Source organism: Anopheles ziemanni, chromosome 2, assembly GCF_943734765.1.
Source record: "Anopheles ziemanni chromosome 2, idAnoZiCoDA_A2_x.2, whole genome shotgun sequence".
NCBI lineage: Eukaryota > Metazoa > Arthropoda > Insecta > Diptera > Culicidae > Anopheles > Anopheles ziemanni.
In genome coordinates this window covers 63,301,821-63,322,010 of record NC_080705.1, presented here as the reverse complement: position 1 = coordinate 63,322,010, position 20,190 = coordinate 63,301,821, and the positions used below count along the sequence as shown (strand labels likewise).

At 45.3% G+C, this 20,190-nt stretch overlaps 1 protein-coding gene across 1 annotated transcript in view; it reads right to left on the bottom strand.

Annotated features, from left to right (window-relative positions):
* The window catches only part of LOC131294062 (polycomb group protein Psc), a 29,349-nt gene extending 12,386 nt beyond the window's left edge, over positions 1-16,963 (bottom strand). The window contains exons 1-2 of the mRNA XM_058322107.1: positions 15,151-16,963; positions 13,861-13,951 (exon numbers count right to left, since the gene is read on the bottom strand). Of these exons, the coding sequence (XP_058178090.1) occupies positions 13,861-13,951; positions 15,151-15,568 (509 nt within the window). The 5' untranslated portion in view covers positions 15,569-16,963. The remainder of the gene's footprint in view (positions 1-13,860; positions 13,952-15,150) is intronic.
* Positions 16,964-20,190: the final 3,227 nt, after the last annotated feature.

Below are 20,190 nucleotides of genomic sequence, written 5' to 3'. Positions count from 1 at the left end.
GTTCCGTTTTCATTCCATTGGAATTTATGGACTCTTTGGGAGGATGTTACCAAAAAAACGTTGTGGAACGTCGGTTGTTCTTCTAAAAACCTAAAGAAAAAATGGTTTTTCACAGACGTCCGTTTAGAGCTCGAGACGCAGTGATAACACCAGAAGAGGGGAAGGAAAAGTCGCGCCAGACTGCACGGAAGCAAGTCGGTAAAGAGCTGCGCCACCACGCGGTTTTTAGATCTTGCCGCCAGCCAACGAGCAAGTCGCCGGTAGCGCGCTTTTGGTCCAACACACCCGAAGGCGACACAACCACACACGCCATTTCTTGTTCCTCACCAGACGAGGTTCCTTTTTAAATGTTAATTATAAAAAAAAAAACCCGGCAAACCGAACTCCGATCCTTTCCATCGTGGAAACACAAAGAGTCAGGAAATTTGCCGAAAGCTTTCGCGAACGAAAGCCATCCCTTGTGTGCTGGGAAATATTAATCTAAAGTAAAGCAGGACCGGGTAGAGCACAAGGTAACGATGGAGGGAAAACGCTTCCAAGCGGAAGTCGTGGCGTGACATAATGCGATCTGTTGTCTCCACAATTAGAACCCAACGACGCCGTCGACGAAAAAGGGAACCGCGAATGATGCTCCCGATGGGACGAAAAGCACCAAAGCGTGGAGACCATAATGGTGATGGATGTTGGAAAATTGCATCCTCCAAAGCTACACCAACCACCACCGTCCGACATTGAGCAAAAGGGAAGCACAATATTTTTACACTCTAAACGTCCGAAAACAGCGTCGTTATTGTTTTAAAATGCTTCAAATCATTGCAGCAGACCGTCGGATGATGTTCTTTTGCGAGCTGATTTGCATAAGAATTGGTTTCGGGTTGTTTTAGCGTTGAATTAGTGACAAAAATGGAGCTTAAGTTTGGGGAACACTAACGATTAAAAGTATAAGCTGAAAGGGTTGCCTGGAGGTGTCACGAAATGTTAAAGAGATAAAAATTTATTTGCGGCATTAAAAACACAAGGACTGTAAGCATTAAGTATGCATTATTAGTTCAAAATATACTCAGAAGGAAAAAATGACAGCATCGTAAAAATAAATCATAATTTGATCATCATAATGAGGTTGTGTTTTGGATTGGTTTGGATATTATGATACACCGGGGTTTTTGATATCAAGCGCATGCTTTATTTTCATATTTTAATTCTAATTAAAAACTGTAAAAAAGACTCCATGCTGTTCGTTTCATTGAAAATTTTCTTAAACATCCGACCAGTTCAACAGATTAATTGGCATTTTTAACACATTGACTGCCAAGCATTTGCGAAAGACTAAGCTTTCCAATAAATTAGTTTTATACTCGCGATAGCTTTAAATGAAGCATTTTGATTCACTGATAGGGTGAAAATCTTTTAAAACTTATGACAGTGGGTTATTAAAAATGATAACCAATGCCAATCAACGTGTTAAATATTCGAATAGAATAAGCAAATAACACAAGGTACTCAAGGGGTTTGGATTTTCTTTATAAAAAGGTTATTTTTAATGAAAAAAGGTGATTGAAACAAATTAAATTAACCCTTGGTAAAATTCAATAATCAATCAGATGAAACAATAAAGAAATAAAACTAACGAATCGAATAAAGGAATACACTTTTTTATTGAGTAACAGTCGCCATTTACCAACAAGCAACTTTTGCTCGAAAGTGCGAAACCCCGTAGCAGGTTCAAGAAAATTGCCCTCAGACCAGAGACCAAAACTGCATATTCGGGTGGAGAATTTATTGAACTTCATCTGAATAAACGGAGCAAAGAGGCTACCGACCGACCGATGGGGCGCGGGAAAAGGTGAAGCGATTCGAAACGGCGAAGGTCGCTCGTAAAAGTCTGCCCATAAATTGCCAGAACACTAAAAAGAACGGCTCTCTTCGTTCCCCATCCCCGCCAAACACACACGAAACGAGAATTGTGAAGCATTTCGTACAATAAAGTGACATAAATCCTCTTCGGCGCTTCTAAATTAAAGCCGAAAAGAAATACGAGGCTTATATGGCCATATCCCACCTCCACCAAACAACAAGAAGGGAAGCCGTTGAAATGGGGAAGCTTTCTGGTTTCTTCAACATTTATTTACCGTCTTTGCCAAAACTGGTAGGCCAAAACTTCCAGACACTTTTATTAATATGTTTTCTAAAGATTTTGTTTGTTCGCCTTCCTAGGTATCAGGCAGCATATTCTAGGCGGTAATCAGTCTCGCCTCAACCCAGCAGCTAGGGTTATTTTGCATGGGCATCTTTTTCTTGCGGAGCTGCAGGGGCCATTTATGAGGTTTTGACTCACTCGCTCTGCGAGCCAAACATGGTTCCCAATTTAACGAACCTGTTCCTATTTACAACCCTATCCGTGCTTTTTTTTTGAGCGTTTTCAACGGGCTCCCACCCATCCTACTGTCCTCCCAATGTGACGAGGAGCAATGCATCTCTTCGGTCGATGAGCAGATTTTTAGTGTTGCTCTTTGAAATTTATTTTATTACACTTTTGGTACATAAAAACAAGCTCCGGAATGCACTGCGAACAAGAACCTTCGAGACCAGTGTGTGTGGGTTTTGTTGCTGGAGAGGGTTATTTCCTCTCAACCTGTGGAAGAAATGGCATGGATGGAAGGTGATCGCATAAACCTTCGCCTTACGAGATACTTTCACGTTCGATGTTCTCGATTTCTACCATCGTTTATCTTCATACCGAGTCGCCGCAGCCATACTCCAACCTGTGGAGGGAGACGAGAACCTGTTTCAAGGGGGGGCAAGGGTCATCATGTGGACAACATTTATTTATGCAATAAATGTATTAAAGGTTATCCAACACATTCGCTGTTTCACCTTTAAATGCAATATTTTTTTTTAAGTGTAAGAAATAACTTTCACCCCTCTTCTCTTCTTATGCTCTCATCAACGTGGGTGTGTTGGGGTTTCACTTCCAGAGGGAAATCAGTTTGAAAGAAAACTCGAAATATGGAATTCCTTTTCGATAAGTCAAGGGGATCGGCCTCAAGTACGTCGGGTCGGGCGTTTTTCCGCGTTAGGCCTGGTTCTAAATCCCTCCCAACGAGAACGAACGTTTTATTGATTTTTTCTAAACCCCTCTAACCCGTTCCCCACCCCTCTCATCGCATGATCAAGAGACTTGTCCGCCGAGACTGGTTGAACGATAACATGCAATTGTGCATTGGCCTCGTCGCTACTAACAAACACACAGATACACACACATACAAATACCCCGCCAAATAGCTCCCCGCGATTGTCCTTCCCGCCGGAAAAACCCACACCCCATTTCCTTCCCTCACCCACGCGGAAGGGGGGCGAGGCGGCTTTTTGTACGGATGAGATGGAAAAGATTGAGAATCAGGATCGACCGAGCTCCAAACACACACCCACCCACACACACACACATACAGTCGCGAGGGCAGATAAAAACACACCGGGAAAAACAGGAAGCAGCCTCCGGATTGGACTCCGACGATTCGTTTTGGGTGGCGCGCCGGTGGCCTCTTTTATGTGAGTGTTGTATTATTTCCTCCCGGTTTCCTTCGTTTTTGTTAACGATCCTCTCGAGTTTCTTTTTCCTCATTTTGATGTTTGTGTCTTTCGTTTTTCTCTCTTTGTTCTACGTTTTTCCTGTTGTTCGCTATCGGTTTCTCCCGAGCGAACGGATCGCGCGCGGCGGGGGACGTTATTTTTGGGTGATGGTGACGCGAATGCATCCGATCCGGACAATCCGGATACTCCCAATGAATCCCCGGCCAGCCGACCGGTGGCAAACCGGCGGTCACTGAACGGCACACGAATGGGGGGGAGGGATGGAGGAGGGGAGGCAGAATCCTGGGAATGCTACTCTCGAAGCGAATCGGAATCGTATTGCGGGCGCAATTGAAACATGATTATGCTCTCTGGACTCTGATGCCGCACACCGTTGTCGTTAGCCAGCCGGGGGTGGATCGTATGTTTTTCCCTCCGTGTGCGTGTGTATGTGTGTGTGTGTATGCTGCCATTGCCATTACTGATCCTGATGGCCATTACCCACCAGAGGGCCCCACTTTTTCCCAATCAAGCTTTCCCACCCTCCTTCATCCGGTGACGATTTGTGAGTGGAGCACATCGATGTGTGTTTCGCCATTTTCGGTTTTTGTTATTTTTTCCGTTGTTTTCGTCCGGATCCGAAACCGGATGGATGTGCGATTTCCGATGCGATTAAAGTGGCAGTGAAATATGGGGACCGGCAAGAAGAGGGCCGTTCGGGAGCGTCGGGAAAGCCGAATGAAATACCAAAAACTACCCTCGGCCGCACTCCGAAAGCACGTACAAATACTCAGGGTCTTCCAGAGTAAGGGTGGGGGAGAGTAGGATCGACTGGTTGTGCGTGGCATCCCACCCCAATCCCACACACACACACATACGCACAGGAGTGGATCCCAAACACCGGTGAGTCCATTTCGAGGACCCCGAAACCAATCATCATCTCTCTCGTCCTTACGCAAGCCGGATTATTCGATATACTATTTTTTCTCGTTTTGCTCATTTTACCTGCCCTTAGCTTTCTTTTTGCTAGCATTTTGAGTTCTGGTTTCAATCAACAAACAAGCGAAAAAAGGGAATTTTTTATAAGAAAAACCAACCAAAACGAATGCTGACCATCAAAACGTCCAATGTCGAAAGCGCAACAAGGCATTTTTTTATGAAAAACCTACCCAAAAGCCAACGAAGAAAAAACATCGGGGGAAAAAACACGCACATTTTTTCAATTTTTTTGTAAACTTGTTTTATGTGAGTCCGGGACTATTTATATTCATCATAACACAGGGAATATTTCAGCAGGATATTAATAATTGAAGGAGCTTGCGTGTACGAAGCACATGACTGTTTCATTATGATTATGTTCGGGGTTGAGAGTTTGTTGCTTTTTTTTCTTTTTTGAATGCTTTTTCGTTTTCCTCTGGTTCAATTCTACTCTCTTTCGTTTTATCTTTTTTTTTCAAGCAATATCTTTTGCATTTCCTGATTGACGAATAACGGAATAACGCAAACTGCATTTTGGCGCGGACAGAAGAGAAAAAAACAACAAAAAATCCCTCTACAAAACGAACCACTTTCAATCAATTGCTGTTTGTGCGAGCACAATTTTAAGCACAAAATCTACGCGCTTTCGTCACACACACAAACGCACAAACGCACATAGAAAAATGGGGGTATGGAAAGTAAAGGGAAAAATTTTGGCAACATCCAACCGAGCGAAAAACGGCTTATTTTGCGGAATTTGCTAAAGGATCATGATTAATGCATGATTGAATGAGTTGTCAACTTGTAGATGCAGTTTTTTTTTCGGCGTGCGTTTGTTGTTTTTCCTTTTTCTTTCCCTGTGAGGCTCCCTCTCTCGAAAAGCAAGCCGCCCCGTGTGGAAGAGGGTTCACACAAAAATGATTTTATGATGGGCCTTCATCCTTCGCCCTCTCTCTCTCTCCCCCTCCTCGTAGGGGACGCGTTCCACAAGCCATACAAGCGCGAATGGGAAATAATAAATTCCCTTTCATTGCGCACAACAACCCAGCAAAAGAGTCGAGTCGGAAAAAATATCATAATAAACTAGGTGTTGAACGGCATATATCGTGTGGAAGGACGAAGGAATACACACCCGAAAAAAGGGAAAGAGAACATTTCATTTGCCTTAAGCCTGTACTTATCGGGCCATAAAGCCGCACACAGACACAAACACGCACAGAGTCGATCTGTCCTTTCTGTACCATTTACCACCGCACCCGGTCTAATCCAGAGCAGCGAAAGCTAAGGGTTGATTGCGGATAAGGAAATACTTCCCCTTTTCATTAGAGGGAGCTTGGAAAAATAAGAACCATAGGTTGTCGTCCATGAAACGAAACTCTTCGGATTTTTCCACCATACTGAACCCGAGTAACGTTCAAGGCGGCTTGCTTGGGTCGATGTAAAAATTGTGTTAAATGCATTTCATAACTAAACCAGACCGAAACATTACAACCGGGTGTCGTCGTTCCGGGAGGCAGCAGGAATTCAGAAGCGTTCACCAACGCTGGGCCAGAGGCGCGAGAAAATTAAAACCATCCCTTAGCGAACCCTCCGCGTCGCACACACACACACATACGCACACAATAATCATCAAGAATGTCAAGCTGAACGAAAGTTAGAGGAAATAGCTGGTGGAAGGAGAGACGGAACCCAACTTCTTGGGGGTATATTTGTCCTTTTCATTCTTCAACTGAAAATTGAACTGCCTCCCTCAGTCCCTTTACTCCACACATCGTTCGGTTTTGTTTTCCACCTCTAACGCGACAACTTCCTGCCACCGTGTCGTTTCTTATGCGTGAGGGAAATGCATCAGAGAGGCGTGAAATAAAGATGTATGTCTTGCCAGATGATCTACGAGTGCAGCTTGCGTTTTGTGACTAATGTAGGGGTTTTAAAACTGTTTTCGTTCAAATGCCAACAGCATTTTTCGTTTCATGAATTAGATATTTAAGCTGTGGATAGTTTTCTCTCCTTCATAAGAATGACGATTACCTTTTTCGTTTAAGGATGGACTTTAGATGGATGGCATTTTTTTGTAGTACGTCCCTGTTTTGGAGAAATTCTTCGGCCGTTGATATTAGGAAAGCAATGAATTTTGCAAAGTTAAATATGTTCTAACAAAAAAAATACAACATCACAATTACATGAGAACATAATTTATTGAAATTAATATAAATAATTTATAAAAAAAATTAATATACTCCATCTGAAATTGATATGCTTGAATATAAATTTTAATACCAAATCGGAAAAATTTAGTAAAAAAAAGTATACCATAATAATAACAAACATCTTGCCTTTGATACTTTCAGCTGCTGAAACCTGATGATTTATTATTCATCCAAGATACATTTCTGGAGGAATTCTACATTTCAAACCTACGAACAACATGTTAGGAATGAAATGTAATACTAATTATTCGTCCTTTTCCTCTGCCAAAGCTTATGACACATGTCACCATTGTGACATTTGGATCGAACGAGCGGAACAACAACAGCACCCCACCATCGAATTAGCGCCACCCGATTGTTTCCGGCGTGTGCGTATGTGTGTGTGAAAGGTGGTGTGGGTTAGGCCGTTCCTAAAATAACCACATCCGGGTCCCGCACCGGAATGGCACAACATGCCAACCATATTTTTCCTCTCAGAATACATCGGTTTTTTGTGGTATCCTTTCGGACGAAACCATTACTCAGATGATGGCGGTGGTGGTAGTTACGCCAAGGTAACAACAAATAATAAAAATGTTAATAACATAAATATAATAAAAACACCGATATTTAATGTATTCCAACGCACACACATATATACACAAACGAACACACGCACACATAGTTTCTAATACAATGTGTTTTAGGCACGTGATCGAAGAGGACAAACGGAATCCTTTTTCCCTTTTTCACTCATTGTTTGGTTCCTTTTTCTGTGTTATTTATTTTGTACACAGTCAGTGGTATAAGTGTGCCTGTGTGTGTTTGTGTGTTGATGGTAGGCTTACGTAGCCCGGCATTGGTTTGGAAGGACGGGAATGAACGATCTATTATATGAGAAGGAATCCTGTTTTTGACAGTTTTTGCGTTTGCCTCTTCAAATCCTGTTTGCTCTCCTGCCTTCCCCCTTTTCCCTTTCTCTCCCTCACTTTGTGTGCATTAGTATTATTATTATTGTTTTGCTGAATACCAACCACAGCAAGGAAGATGTGTTTGCAATAAAATACCGCTTCTTTTACCAAGTTGGTCCCTTCACGTTGGAGGAATCCCCAATTCCCCCCTGGTTACTTCCATTAACCACCACCCCAGAGAGCAGAACCCTGCAGTTCTTCCGCATCCTAAAAATATATAGAATTTTTCTTCCTCCCCCTCCCCCCGAACGAACCACAACCTGCTCATGTTCCCTTCAGCAGCACGAGATTTCTTCGATGGAACGGAAAAATCATCTCTTCTTGTACGCGGTTAGTTGGTTCGGTAGGAGGCTTTGGTTTGCTTGTGGCCAAATACGGAAGACCAAAGAAACGGAGCGGACACGAGAAGAGAGTAATCGAAAACAAAAAAAAAACAACGCCCAACCAGGAAATGAAAAAAGAAAAATGGGGATCCTAAGCCTCACTTTATACTTTTCCCTCAAGTGCACACGGAAGAAGTACGCCATCCTTGGGGTGGGGGGGACAAGAGTAAATACAAAGGGAGGCGCGTGTGGGGAACGTTCCAAAGCATCATCCTTGTGGGATAAAAATAAAAAAAAACTCGTAGCCCACCTTGCCGGAAGTCCCGCGGGCGAGAAAACTCAAAAAGGGAAAAAAGCGCAACCGATGAAGTCGTCGGCCGGAAAGAAGAATGTTCCACCCCGGCCGCCCCCGTGGAGCATTCGATTCCGGCCAATGTTTCCACCGGACCGGACGGGAAAAAAACCATGGAAGCCAAGATGCGGACCACATATACTTAGCCGAAGAAGTCCGTGGAGAATAAGGGTCGAATGCTGTCCAAGGGAAACAACGCGCAACCAAAAACACTAACCGAAACCAGGAGAGAGAGAGAGAGAGAAAGACATCGGCGTGCATTTCATGGGCATTGTGGCCGGAGGACACGTCGATCCTTGAGAATTAAGCCCTCCTAATGCCGCCCGGGTGGTGATATTTTGTGCAAAAAAAAGAAAGGTAAACGCGGATCAACGGTTACGGTCCGGTGACCGTGAAGATAACGAAAGGCAAAGGCGCCGGATGCGAACGAAAAGGGAAGAGAAATGAGAGTGTCGAGACTGTGTAACTGCAAACTGCAACCGGCAAGGAAAGAAGTCCACGGCTCTGGGAAAAAGTAGTGATGTGCCTACTGAGTAAGAATGGGTGATTGAGTTGAATCTTACTAAGGAATAATTGATTCAAATTCTAACGAATGTATTTTGTTACTCTTTTTTTATTTGAATTCTTAACAGGTATTCGATTCCCAAAAAAGTGAACGAGTAAGTAAAAAAGTAGCTAGTCGTCATAGAGACTCGAATCCCAAGTGATGATTCAAATCCCATGTAGAGATTCAAATCCCAAATAACGATTCGAATCCCAAGAGTGAGTAAAAAGGTAACTAGGCGCCACAAAGAGTCGAATATCAAACTGGGATTCGGATCATAAATAAGGATTCGAATCCCAAGCTGGGGCTTAATATACGAACTATATATGAATAACCGTACAATTTGGGATTCGAATCCCTATTTAAGATTCGATGGCGACTAGTAATTCTCACTCTTGAGTGAGAGTGGATGAGTTAGTTCACACTTTTGTGATTCGAATACCTGTTAAGGATTCAAATCTCCTCGACGGCTTATGGATCATTTCTACGTTTTAAATCACAAAAGAGTGACTTAAAGATTCGAGACATCGTGATGATCGTTCACTCTGATTTAAATCTTTAAAAAGAGTTGTTATTCTCATCACTAGAAAAAAGGGAATCGAAAAGCCGAAACGAAAACGACCAAGACTACGAGAGAAATCATCCCAAAATTGGCCTCGCAAAAAGGATGATGAAGCGTGCGGCAGAATGGAAGAAAAATGGTTTTCCCCACACCTCTTAGGACCATTCGCTCCTCCTCCCTCTAGTGGACTGACCAACACACACACACACACACACACACACACACCCCATGCACGTGGGAGATTATTTCGTTCATCCCCTCTCCCTCGTTGGTGGTGGTCCTCTTACATCCGGTCGGCAAAAATGCGGAAAGCAGGCGCAAATTTCCAAATCCTTAGCGGAACTCCGGCCCGGATTCGACTCTTAGCGCCCATGGAAACACACACAGGGGAAGAATCACAGGTGCAAGCGACTAAAAATGAACCCAATCTCGCCCACACCGGGAGACCATTAAGTGCCAAGAGCAAACGAGAAGAAGAAAAAAAATCGTTGTATAGAAAAATGCAGCCTTGCTAATATGGCGGAAAGCACAAATTTCTTTTAATAATGCTACCATTCAAAAAGTGAAAAAAATCCGACAACGAGAGAAAAAGAGAGTGAGCCACCACCAAAACGACCGAAGGGAAATCAAATTTTCGGTAGTTTAATATGATGGCGCAATTTTTCTGGATTAATCCGTACCACACAGCGACGGAACGCCACGGAAGTGAGTGTGTATTTGGGGTTGCATTCTAGGGAGGCAATGCTAAATCTGGTCGGTTTTTTTCTTTCTCTTTGGGTTAAATGTATTTCCCCTCGGGATCATTGTGAGGTTAATGATAATAAAAAGTATTTAATAAAATATCGGCCACAGACCATTACAGCGCCGTTAAAACCTTAGTCACAAGTTGAATAAAGAATTATTGTTTTTTCGGCGTAACTAGTTGAACATTAGAAACGAGTTTGTGATTGAACTTGTTTATGATGTGCCTATTAATTTCCCGTGAACAAACAATATTTCAACGAAGTAAAATAAACATTTACGCAAGCAATCGGCACAGAAACAAACCGGGACCGAATAATCCCAAATTACTGGCTCAGCATTCTGCGCCATAAGCTGTCCAAATAGACCCCAGTTCAAACATTCCAAAAAAGCGGATTGTGACCTCCGTCCGAACCCGAACGGAAAATGCCGCCCTTCCCTGGGACTAAACGCCGGGCCGCAATGTTGGCGCAACAGAGAGAAATAGCGAGAGGGAGGGAGCGAGGGAGGGAGTAAATGAATTGTGCTGCACTTGAAAAACTCAAGTGCCAGGTCCAGAGACCCGGGGGTGCGGATGCAGTGTTATTAATTGCTGCACACTTTACTTTACGTCCACTGCAACGAGAGAAAATCACCTCCCGATTCCAGTTTCGTCCAGGCTTCAGGCGGGTTTTCGTCCTTGCTTTTGGGGAGTTTGGGAATTCAACCCTTCGCCATCGGCCGGAAGGGCGAGAGAGGCTGTTTTCGCAGCCCGTTTTTGGGGCGCCGGTTTGGGAAACATTTTTCCGGGACAAATTACGACGGGTAGCGACGTCGTACAAACCCGAAGCCGACGAGCTCACGGAACGAGTTTGCTACGGGCGTTTGTGTTAAATTTAATTTGCTACAACGGGGCCACACGAAGGTTGGTCTCTACTACAACACCGAGGGGGGGTTGGAGGTTAACCCCAGGTCGTTGGACTACACCGGTTTCGGTAACAGTTATCATACGCCGTTCAACCAGACTCGTCGGTTCCCAAAATTACCTTATCGATTACTCTCGTCCACTGGTATTAAATAAAAAAAAGGTGTCATAATTAAGCACGAGGGTGAACACAATTGGGTTGGAGGTCGGGGGAAGGCTGACGACGCCGACGACGACATCGTTGGCATATTTTGACGATCCATTCCGCAGGACTTGTTCGTCATTCTGTCGACACCGAACAGCGCAATGTTGATGAAATATTGGAACGAATCGAAATTATTGTATTCCTTTTTTTTCAACCCATCTCGTACGCTCCATATGTCCACAGTATCACAGTGCAGGCTCCATTATTAATTCTTAATTAAGTGCTTAACTCTCCCTTTTCAAACGAAACATGTTACCCACGGTTCGTCGGAAGGGTTTGATGAAAGGCATTGCGGGAGAGGGAAGGTGTGGGAAGGGCTCAATTATACTTCGATTGTGGGGCTTTAAATTTAAAACGCAATCGAAATTGTATTATTATTGTTTAATCGAATCGGAAAATATGAAGAAGGGGTCTGGCTCGGTCAAACGATTTATGATAATTTGAACAAAGTATAATACACGGGATGGTTTAAAAACTGAAACCAACTCTCGTACTATAATTTTAAAGCAATCAGGAAAAAAATTAAAAATAACACAATTCAGTCTGCGGGGTATATGATGGCTCTATTTCGGTTGCATCTCTTCATCTTCACCGAATGTGGTAACTTTTCTCACCCGAAAAATTGCCAGACGCGGCCATGTGGCGTGAAGTCCATAAAATGCAGCCTTCGTGTTGGGTCGTAAATGTCCTCCGACCGTCGCGGATTGATAGAACATGAAGAGCAAGAGGAAAGCATGATGCACCCAAACGCACAGGCCGACTTGGTTGGGAAGCCTTCCGAAAGACCTAAGCATAAAACCCGGAGAGGAGCCTACCGGTCGGTGCTTTGTTCTATCGCGCCGAGCGGAAAGTCGTAAAGGCTCGAGCGGGAACGTCGTTATGAACAGGGGGGTTCGGGTGAGAACACCACATCACCAAGCAGTTTCCCGAGGGCGCGAAAAGCCAACCGTAAGGCACCACCGACTCCTCTAACACACATGTGTTTCTGGAGCGGCATCTTGGAAAGATTTTTTTTTTTCATTCGAAACCATTCGGAAAAGTCGCCCAAACCCATCGCTCTCCGGGAGCATCGCAGACGTAACATGGCGAACGACAACCTGAAACAACGATCGATAATGTGGCGGCAGCTGTGGAAACCGGTAACAACGGTGCAGTTTTGAGGTTCTGTTTGTACAGTGCGCCCTTCCAAGCTCGCTTCTAGACCTCCGCGACTCTCGAGAGTCACGACAACGTCGTGCACTTTGACAACCAAACGCGGTTATAGGTCTTTGTTTAGAACCCATGTGCCCACGGCCGCAATTATCACTCTCGTCTACGTAAGCGATATATTTCGAGTGCCTTCGATGTGTTGTGCTCTCGAGAAAGCGTGTGTAGACTTTTGAGCTATGATTTACAGCCTCTTGAATTCGATTGCATTCCACAAAAAAAGTATAACTAAATTCAAACAAAACATAAATTTCCAAACCAAATCTCAGCAAAAACGGAATCAATCTGAGGCACTTGTGGCTGTTAATTTAATGCTGACACTTAAAACAATGATCCATCTCATATACGGTTTGAATCAGGGTTCGGCAATCTGTACCGAACAGCCAAAGAAACTCGATTGTTTCTTCAGTTCCAATTCATCTGAGTGATTGCCTTTAGCATAATGGTTTGCTTTGCGATACCACGTTTTACTTCCACATCAACAATATTTATTGGATTTGTTTGTTTTTCGAAAGGTATATGGTAAAGAAAAAGTTTACGATTTTAGTGACAAAAAAAAAATGTTCGAAATTTCGGTCGCTGGAGGCAAAGTGAGTTAGTGAGAAGAAAATTAACTCAATAAGTACGTCATCTGGAAAAGGTGTTTAAATTAACGAATAGTATTTGTCAAAGATAATAATTATGGTAGGTATTGATGTTTCTAGTTGGTTTAGAAACTGTCGAGCCCTGAAATAAACAATAACAGAGGCAGAAAAAAAGGCCGCAGACGTATCGGAAAATCGATCGCTCACACAGGGATCGATCGCAACCACTTTCCAGATTTGGGCGTGCGTGAGCGTTTCTCCCGCGCATTTCCAATCAGACACGATCGAACCAATTAGTATTAGAACGAATATAAATTAAAACGCAACTTAATTACTCCATCCTTAGCCGGGGCTGGAGGCAACAAACGGCATTATTATGAGCGCTAAATTCACGGATGGCTTGGTTCTGTTTATTAGATGCCGCACCATCGTGTGCACGAAGTGATTGAACTGATTATTATGCTGCCAATCATCCACTTTTCACCACCATCGTCGTCATCATCAACACCATCATCATCATCAACAGAAACAGCAGCTGGCCGATTTGGCGCCGTATTGTTTCGGTTCGGCCCGCCGAATGAAATGTTCAAATTTAATCAGCTAGGCGTCTGATTAATAATAACATATCTCCAACTCCACGACGAGGTTAGGTTACCATCGCACAACGCATTTAGTGACACGGGGGGCGAAGAAAAAATAAAATAAATAAACCTTAAATTCTTCATACTCACTTGATATTGGGCTTCGCTTTGTTGATCATCACCTCGCACTGGGGGCAGTACTGTTCCGTGTGCAAGTGCTTGATGATGCAGCTGTGGCAAACTGTCGTCGATTTCGCCGGGATGCAACGAATGGAGCGAACAATAAAGAGGGAGAAAAAACAAAACAGAGATTTGATTAGTGCGCGCGAATTAAACCGAAAACGGAGCAAAAACATACATCTACTGCATTGCATGACGTCTTGCAGTCGATGGTAAACATTAATAACGAGCGTTTATTTAGCCAGTTGCCAAATATCCCCACTCACAAAGGCACACAAGTTTTGGCCTACGTCATCATATAATTATGAAACGCGGCACGTCATATCTCGAGCACCCGGGCTCAGCAAACTTCAATGAGAAGTGGTGGCAAGCACAATTTCTCACTCCAAACCCCCGAGCGGCGCGGTATAAACGGAGAGCGATAAAGGTGGGATGAGCTTGATGTGAACAGCCGTTGGTGAGGTGTATCATCATTCTCCTCATCAACGTAATATCCATTTCGTCCGCCAGCTGTCACATCCGAAAAATGTGTCAACAGCAGCCTAGCGTAAACCTAACGCTTTCTCTCTCTCTCACCATCATTACTGTATTCGAAGGTAGGCCTACCGCGTCTCTATTGATGTGCAGGCCATCGCACTCGCGCCAACAAGAACAGCTCGGCGAGTGAAAGAGACAGCACCATACGAGCTTCGTCAAACATTCGCAGAAAGGCGCTACCGAAATCGAAGCAACCGCGGGAAAATAATGCAAGTGACAGTTCGTGTGATGGTGAGAAGGGTGGAGGTGTGTTTAGTTTGGGGTCGTCTATTTCCGTCCCTCTTTCTCTCCCTCACTCTCCCTCTCTATTTCACTAACGCTTCGCTGAGCTTCGAGGTATTGTTTGTCATCCGGTACAGAGACCGAGGTATCCGTGTTTAGGCCCGGTTCAGCATGCTGTATCCCGGCTTCGTGTCGTATCATCTTTTCGGCAAGTTTCCGCTGCGTTCTCATCTTTGTTGCAGCGGTTGCGTGCCGCTTGGGCGAAGCAGATGTAGAACCCCTCTGGGTGGAAGGAGCATTTAGAAAGAGGGAGCGACGTTAGACACTTTGACACAAATTGGTCCTGGTTCGGCTCTCTGTAAACAAAATACGCGCGCAATGCAAGCGCTTCCCTTGAAATCGGTGACAGTGTGTGACGCAAGGGACGATGTGTTGTTTTGTTGACATCGCTCTCTGCTCGCACGCCGCGCGTAATTGGAGAAACGTCATACGGTTACTTACAGGAATGCAAACACTCGACGATCGTCGTTGCATCGATCAGGTAGCCCTTGCAGAGGTTGCACGTGATGCAGGCGTTGACCGAACCGAGCGTGACCCGGCTCGGCCGGTAGGGTGAGAGTGGGCCGGCGGCCGTGCCCTCCACCGGCGCCTTGCCCTCATCCTCGATCGTCAGCGCCGTCATCGATGGTGTGTTGTTGTTGTTATTGTTCGAGGACGTTGTTGGAACCACCGTCGTCGTCTTACTGTTGGACGTTGGCTCCGTGTCGCTCGTTGACGATGGCGCCGACGACGATGATGATGATGACGGGGCGATGCACACCTTCGCCGGTGTTCCTTCGCTAGCCAGCTCCGTGCTGGCGGACGACAGCAGTTGTCCACCGCCGACGACTTCCTCGTCACCGTTCGGTAGGAGGACCATGGTTGGGTGGTGTTTCCACTTAACTTTCCTATTTCCCCCAGCGAGATGGGGAGGGGACCGAGAACGGATTTCCGTTTTAATCCTTTCGAAATTGGTACCGCACTCCGTTGATGGTTGGCATGCTGCTGACTGCTGACTGCTGGTGACGTGGGTACTGCGTTTAATCCAGAGGGTACTGTGTTATCCAAAGATCGGGTTGGGAGGAATTCTTCCCAATGCACACTCTCGCAAAATCTTCACTTCACTCTATTTTCTTCATTCACTGCTCTGCTTTTCCTTTATTTCCTTCCGCCTTTCTCAACGGCGCGCTTGGAAAGCAATTCCATCATCAGCCGAACCAAACCGTCGAACAATTTCTAATTGCTGCACGTCGTTTTTGCTTCTGCACTTTTGCTCTTGGGGCACACAATCACACACAGCCTGTGGCACAAGCATACCAACGCACACTACTCGGTACCCCGCGCGTAACGTCGGACGAGAACAATGCTCTCTTTTGTTATTTTTATTTTCTTCTGCTTTCCTCACGGCTTATTTTCTTCCTCCTTTGATGTTTGCTAGACGCGCGGCTGCTGACTTTTTTTTATTCTCACACACACAGACACATCCGTTTCACCTCCGGATGCAATTTATTCCTTCACCGGGACACACACTCGCATGCCACAACACACCTCTTCTTCTTTTACTTCTTCTTCTTCAAAGCCTATGGCACCGCACACTCACACGCCCTCATTCACACAGGCACTCCACCAGCGATCTTGTGCTCTGGGCGATATCGCGCGCGCCACTCTTCTTCGCGCCTCTTGCTTCTTTGCGCACCCAACACCACACACACGCACACTTGCGGGTATCTTGCCTTCTTGCCCGTCAGCCAACGCACTTAAACACGCGCACACGAGTTGATTAAAAAAACTTCTTTTCTTGGAACTTGAATGCACCCCACACGTCGTGTGCACGGTAGCTTTTTTAATTGCTTCGTAGAACTGGCATCCTTTTGGCACCGCTTTTGCAAAAAAAAAACCGTGTGTTTCAATAACGCCGATCGCGCGCGCGAACTTTACGACTTTCGTGGAAATCGCACACTGCTCCGCTCGGGAAGGTGAAACCGATCGACCCGGTGTGGTGTTGTGCGAAGAAAAGAGGGAGAGTGCACACAGCTACACACGCACACGCACAAACCTCCGGTAGCACAACTGCGCCTCAGCAAACGTCGAACGATCGAAGAGAAGTTGTTTTCTACCAGCGCGCCCCTTCTGGTACAGCTGTTTCGCGTTTCTTCCACGAACACAATCCCGTGCGTACACACACACACCTACGTGTAGAGAGATGTAGAGTGATGAACCGTGGTTGCTAATAGTTGCCGGTGGCTTGCTTGAAAACGCGTCCGAACTCAACGGCGTTCGCAAACTGAATGACGACCGCGTCCGAGGTGGTGAGTCGCTGTAGCAGACCGCGTTTGGTTATACGCGCTAGTTCGCTTCTACTTGTTGGGTACGGAGGTAAATAAGAAATCTTTCACTCACCACTATGTACGCTATGTGCTAACGATACACCACCGGCATTGCTTGCGCTTACCACTACTAGCGCGCATGTGTGTATGACGATCCGGGTACCGACACACGCGAAGCGCCCGATGCCGAATATAACGACGCAACAAGGTACGGTGTTGAAACCTCGACCCGATTGCTGTGCCGGTTATTTAGGGGTTTAGTTTTATTTTCACCACGTTCTTGCTGTTGATAAATTATTCTCTTTCGCTATGATAGAACTCCTTTTCGGAATAAACTGAGACCACTGCTTTGCAGTGAGCTGTTGCACCTAACTACCACCGGATGTCATCGAAGCAGGCACAACCAACTCAAACGAGGTCTTGAGCGAAACTGATGCTTCGATTCTATGTACAACTGCACGCAACCCGTCGCCGTTGCAACTGCAAGGCGAAACACACACACCGGCACAGACACACACTTGATGGACAATAAAGTACCGCCCGTGGTGCGGAAACCCTTCTCACCACCTTTCCCCACAAACACACGCATACACACATCCTGGCTGTTCCAGGACCGGACCGTCGTCGGCACACATTTAGCCTTCGAGTGGTGTGTGCCCGCGGATAGCTATGTACCGGGCGTGAAGTACATAACGAGCACTCAGCACAATTTCGTACATAAATGCCCATTCGTGCTGAAGGTTCGCATACACACCGATGAATCTTCGTGTGTTTGAAACGCGGCCGCTTCTTAACTGTGATGCCATAAAGGGCGGGCGTGTTTGTGTGAGCGTGTGTGTGTGTGTGTGTATATTATAATAAATTAGAAGCAGTTGGAAGCAGCGTACCTTTTTTTTTGGTGTATCTCGAAAACGACCGAAATCAGCTTTCCTCGCTTATGCGCGAGTGTTTGTCGCCGGTATATGAGTGTTAGTGCTAAGCACATGGTACCAACAGTGTTCCCGTTTGCTTACAAAGTATTGTTCTGTTCATTGATTAATAGTTTTGAAAACAAAAAAATGGTCAAACCGTTTCTATTGACACACATTTTGTGTTGTGCTTGTTTTATATTTATTTAAAGAAATCTTTCCTTTTAAAGGATCATATGATTGTAGAAGCTGGAGGCAACTAGAAAATGTATCCTTTTTATTAAATAAAATATGAAATCGATTCCTTGCGAGTTCCACGCGTGTTTTGTAAGCGCGCACAGTTGGTCGGATTTGATAAATTAATCAACATAGTATTGAAAGGCTCATGTACAGCACCACCACCACCACCACCACTACCACCAATAACAACAACAGCGTTACACATTCAAACCCCATTCCTGGAGCACAACATTAAAGCCTCCCCCGGTACGGTGACGATGCCGGGCCACAGCTGCTCGCTGTCTGTTTGCTTTCATCTTCCTTTTTATTCCGCTTTCCGTGGGCCCTGCGCCCTGCCCGCCACTCTCCGGCTTCTATATTTGCTACAAATCAAACCCCGCTGAAGGGAGTTTTACATAACCACTCATCCGTAACGTGCGTCTCATCTCCACCACACTACCACCACCACCACCATCATCGTCGGTCCCGCGTGGACCGTCGGGTTACCGGGCAGGGAGGGGCAGGCAGAACTTGCTAGTGCGCTTATTCTGTGCTGATGCCCTGGTCATGAAGCCCGATCGTGTTGTGTCGGCAGCAAAAATTTGGCGCCCCGCCGTTCATAGTGCGCCAAACGATACGCGCTGTCGTCACTGTACTCCACGTCAGCGGTTTTTGGAGTCAAAAATCAGCCCACAAAAAGAGGCACACGTAATCAAACAACAACAATACTAAAAAAACATGCCTACGAAGTGGAGCAACGTTGCAAGAAAATAATAAAAACAGCACTATCCGTACGCGTGGTACATAACATTATCGGCCGTAGGCTATTGAGTGATTGTTTCTTGTTTTTTCTTTTACACTGATGACTCCTTATTTCCCTACCTACACATTGAGGAACAGAAGAAGAAAAAACTTCACTCACCCCTAGGAAGGCCCTACACGGCCTATGATGAGGAAGCGGGTAGAAAAATATAACCAAAACAACGGACGGAAAGGCTCACGGATTCGAAGATTTACAAGCACATACACACAAACGAAACGATTTTATAACTCGAATTTCGCAGCGAAATATATTCTTCACGATATTCACCACCCAGCGCTCACTAACGGCCAAGCGAAGGTTTCTCACTTCATATTCACCACACTTTACGCGCACCGCGTTGCTCCGGAACGAGCTCACCACTCGCGAGTGCCACATTTCTTATGTACTGTGCGATGTTTACAGGAAAGGGAAGGAAAAAACGAATTTACCAAGAATTAAAGTGAACCGCACTCGCTGCCCACCGCGCCTTCCTTCCCTCGTCGTTCTCCACCAAGTGTAGATAAAATCTCACCAACTGCTGTTCCCTTCGTCTGCTCACGGTTTCCGCCGTGGTGAGTCATTTGCTCACAGCGTGCCGCGCTGCTGGTGCCGTTCTATGTGCAAATGTGCGTACAATTTAACGGTCCGTCGGGAAGGTTGGTTGAGAGGGTGGGTGTGCCCGGGGAAGGATGCCGGTGGGAAGTAAATAAAACGTGAAAATATACATTTGGACCAACGTTCGACCGTTTTCGAATGTTGGGTTTTTGAAGGAAATGAATACAATTGAAACTCGTTCGTAAGCATTGGATTCGTGTAGAAGGTGTGCGTTGGGAAAAAGATTAAAAACAGGCATTAACAGATGGTGACCGTTTGCTAGTACTACACTACCACCAACATTACCGCTAGTGCTTCCACCATCCCCATTGTCACAATTGTATGTTTAAAATTCTAATCACCTCCTCTCTGATGAAATATCACCTCGTAGACCTGTTAAAATAGATTTTTCGTTCGCGTTCAATACTTGGGAACGCGTCACACACGTCCCTTTCTCCGGTGCGTCCCTTAACACCCTTCTATAACTTTTGCGTTTAAATTTTCCTTCAAACGGTCAATAAACAACCCCGAAATAGAAAAAGCCTAGAAGACCGTTTGACACAAGCGTCGAAACTGGGGACACACTTTTTCTCACCTCCGTGTTCCCGGAACGAAACAAATTCGGTTTATTCAGACGGTATTGCATTAGGTG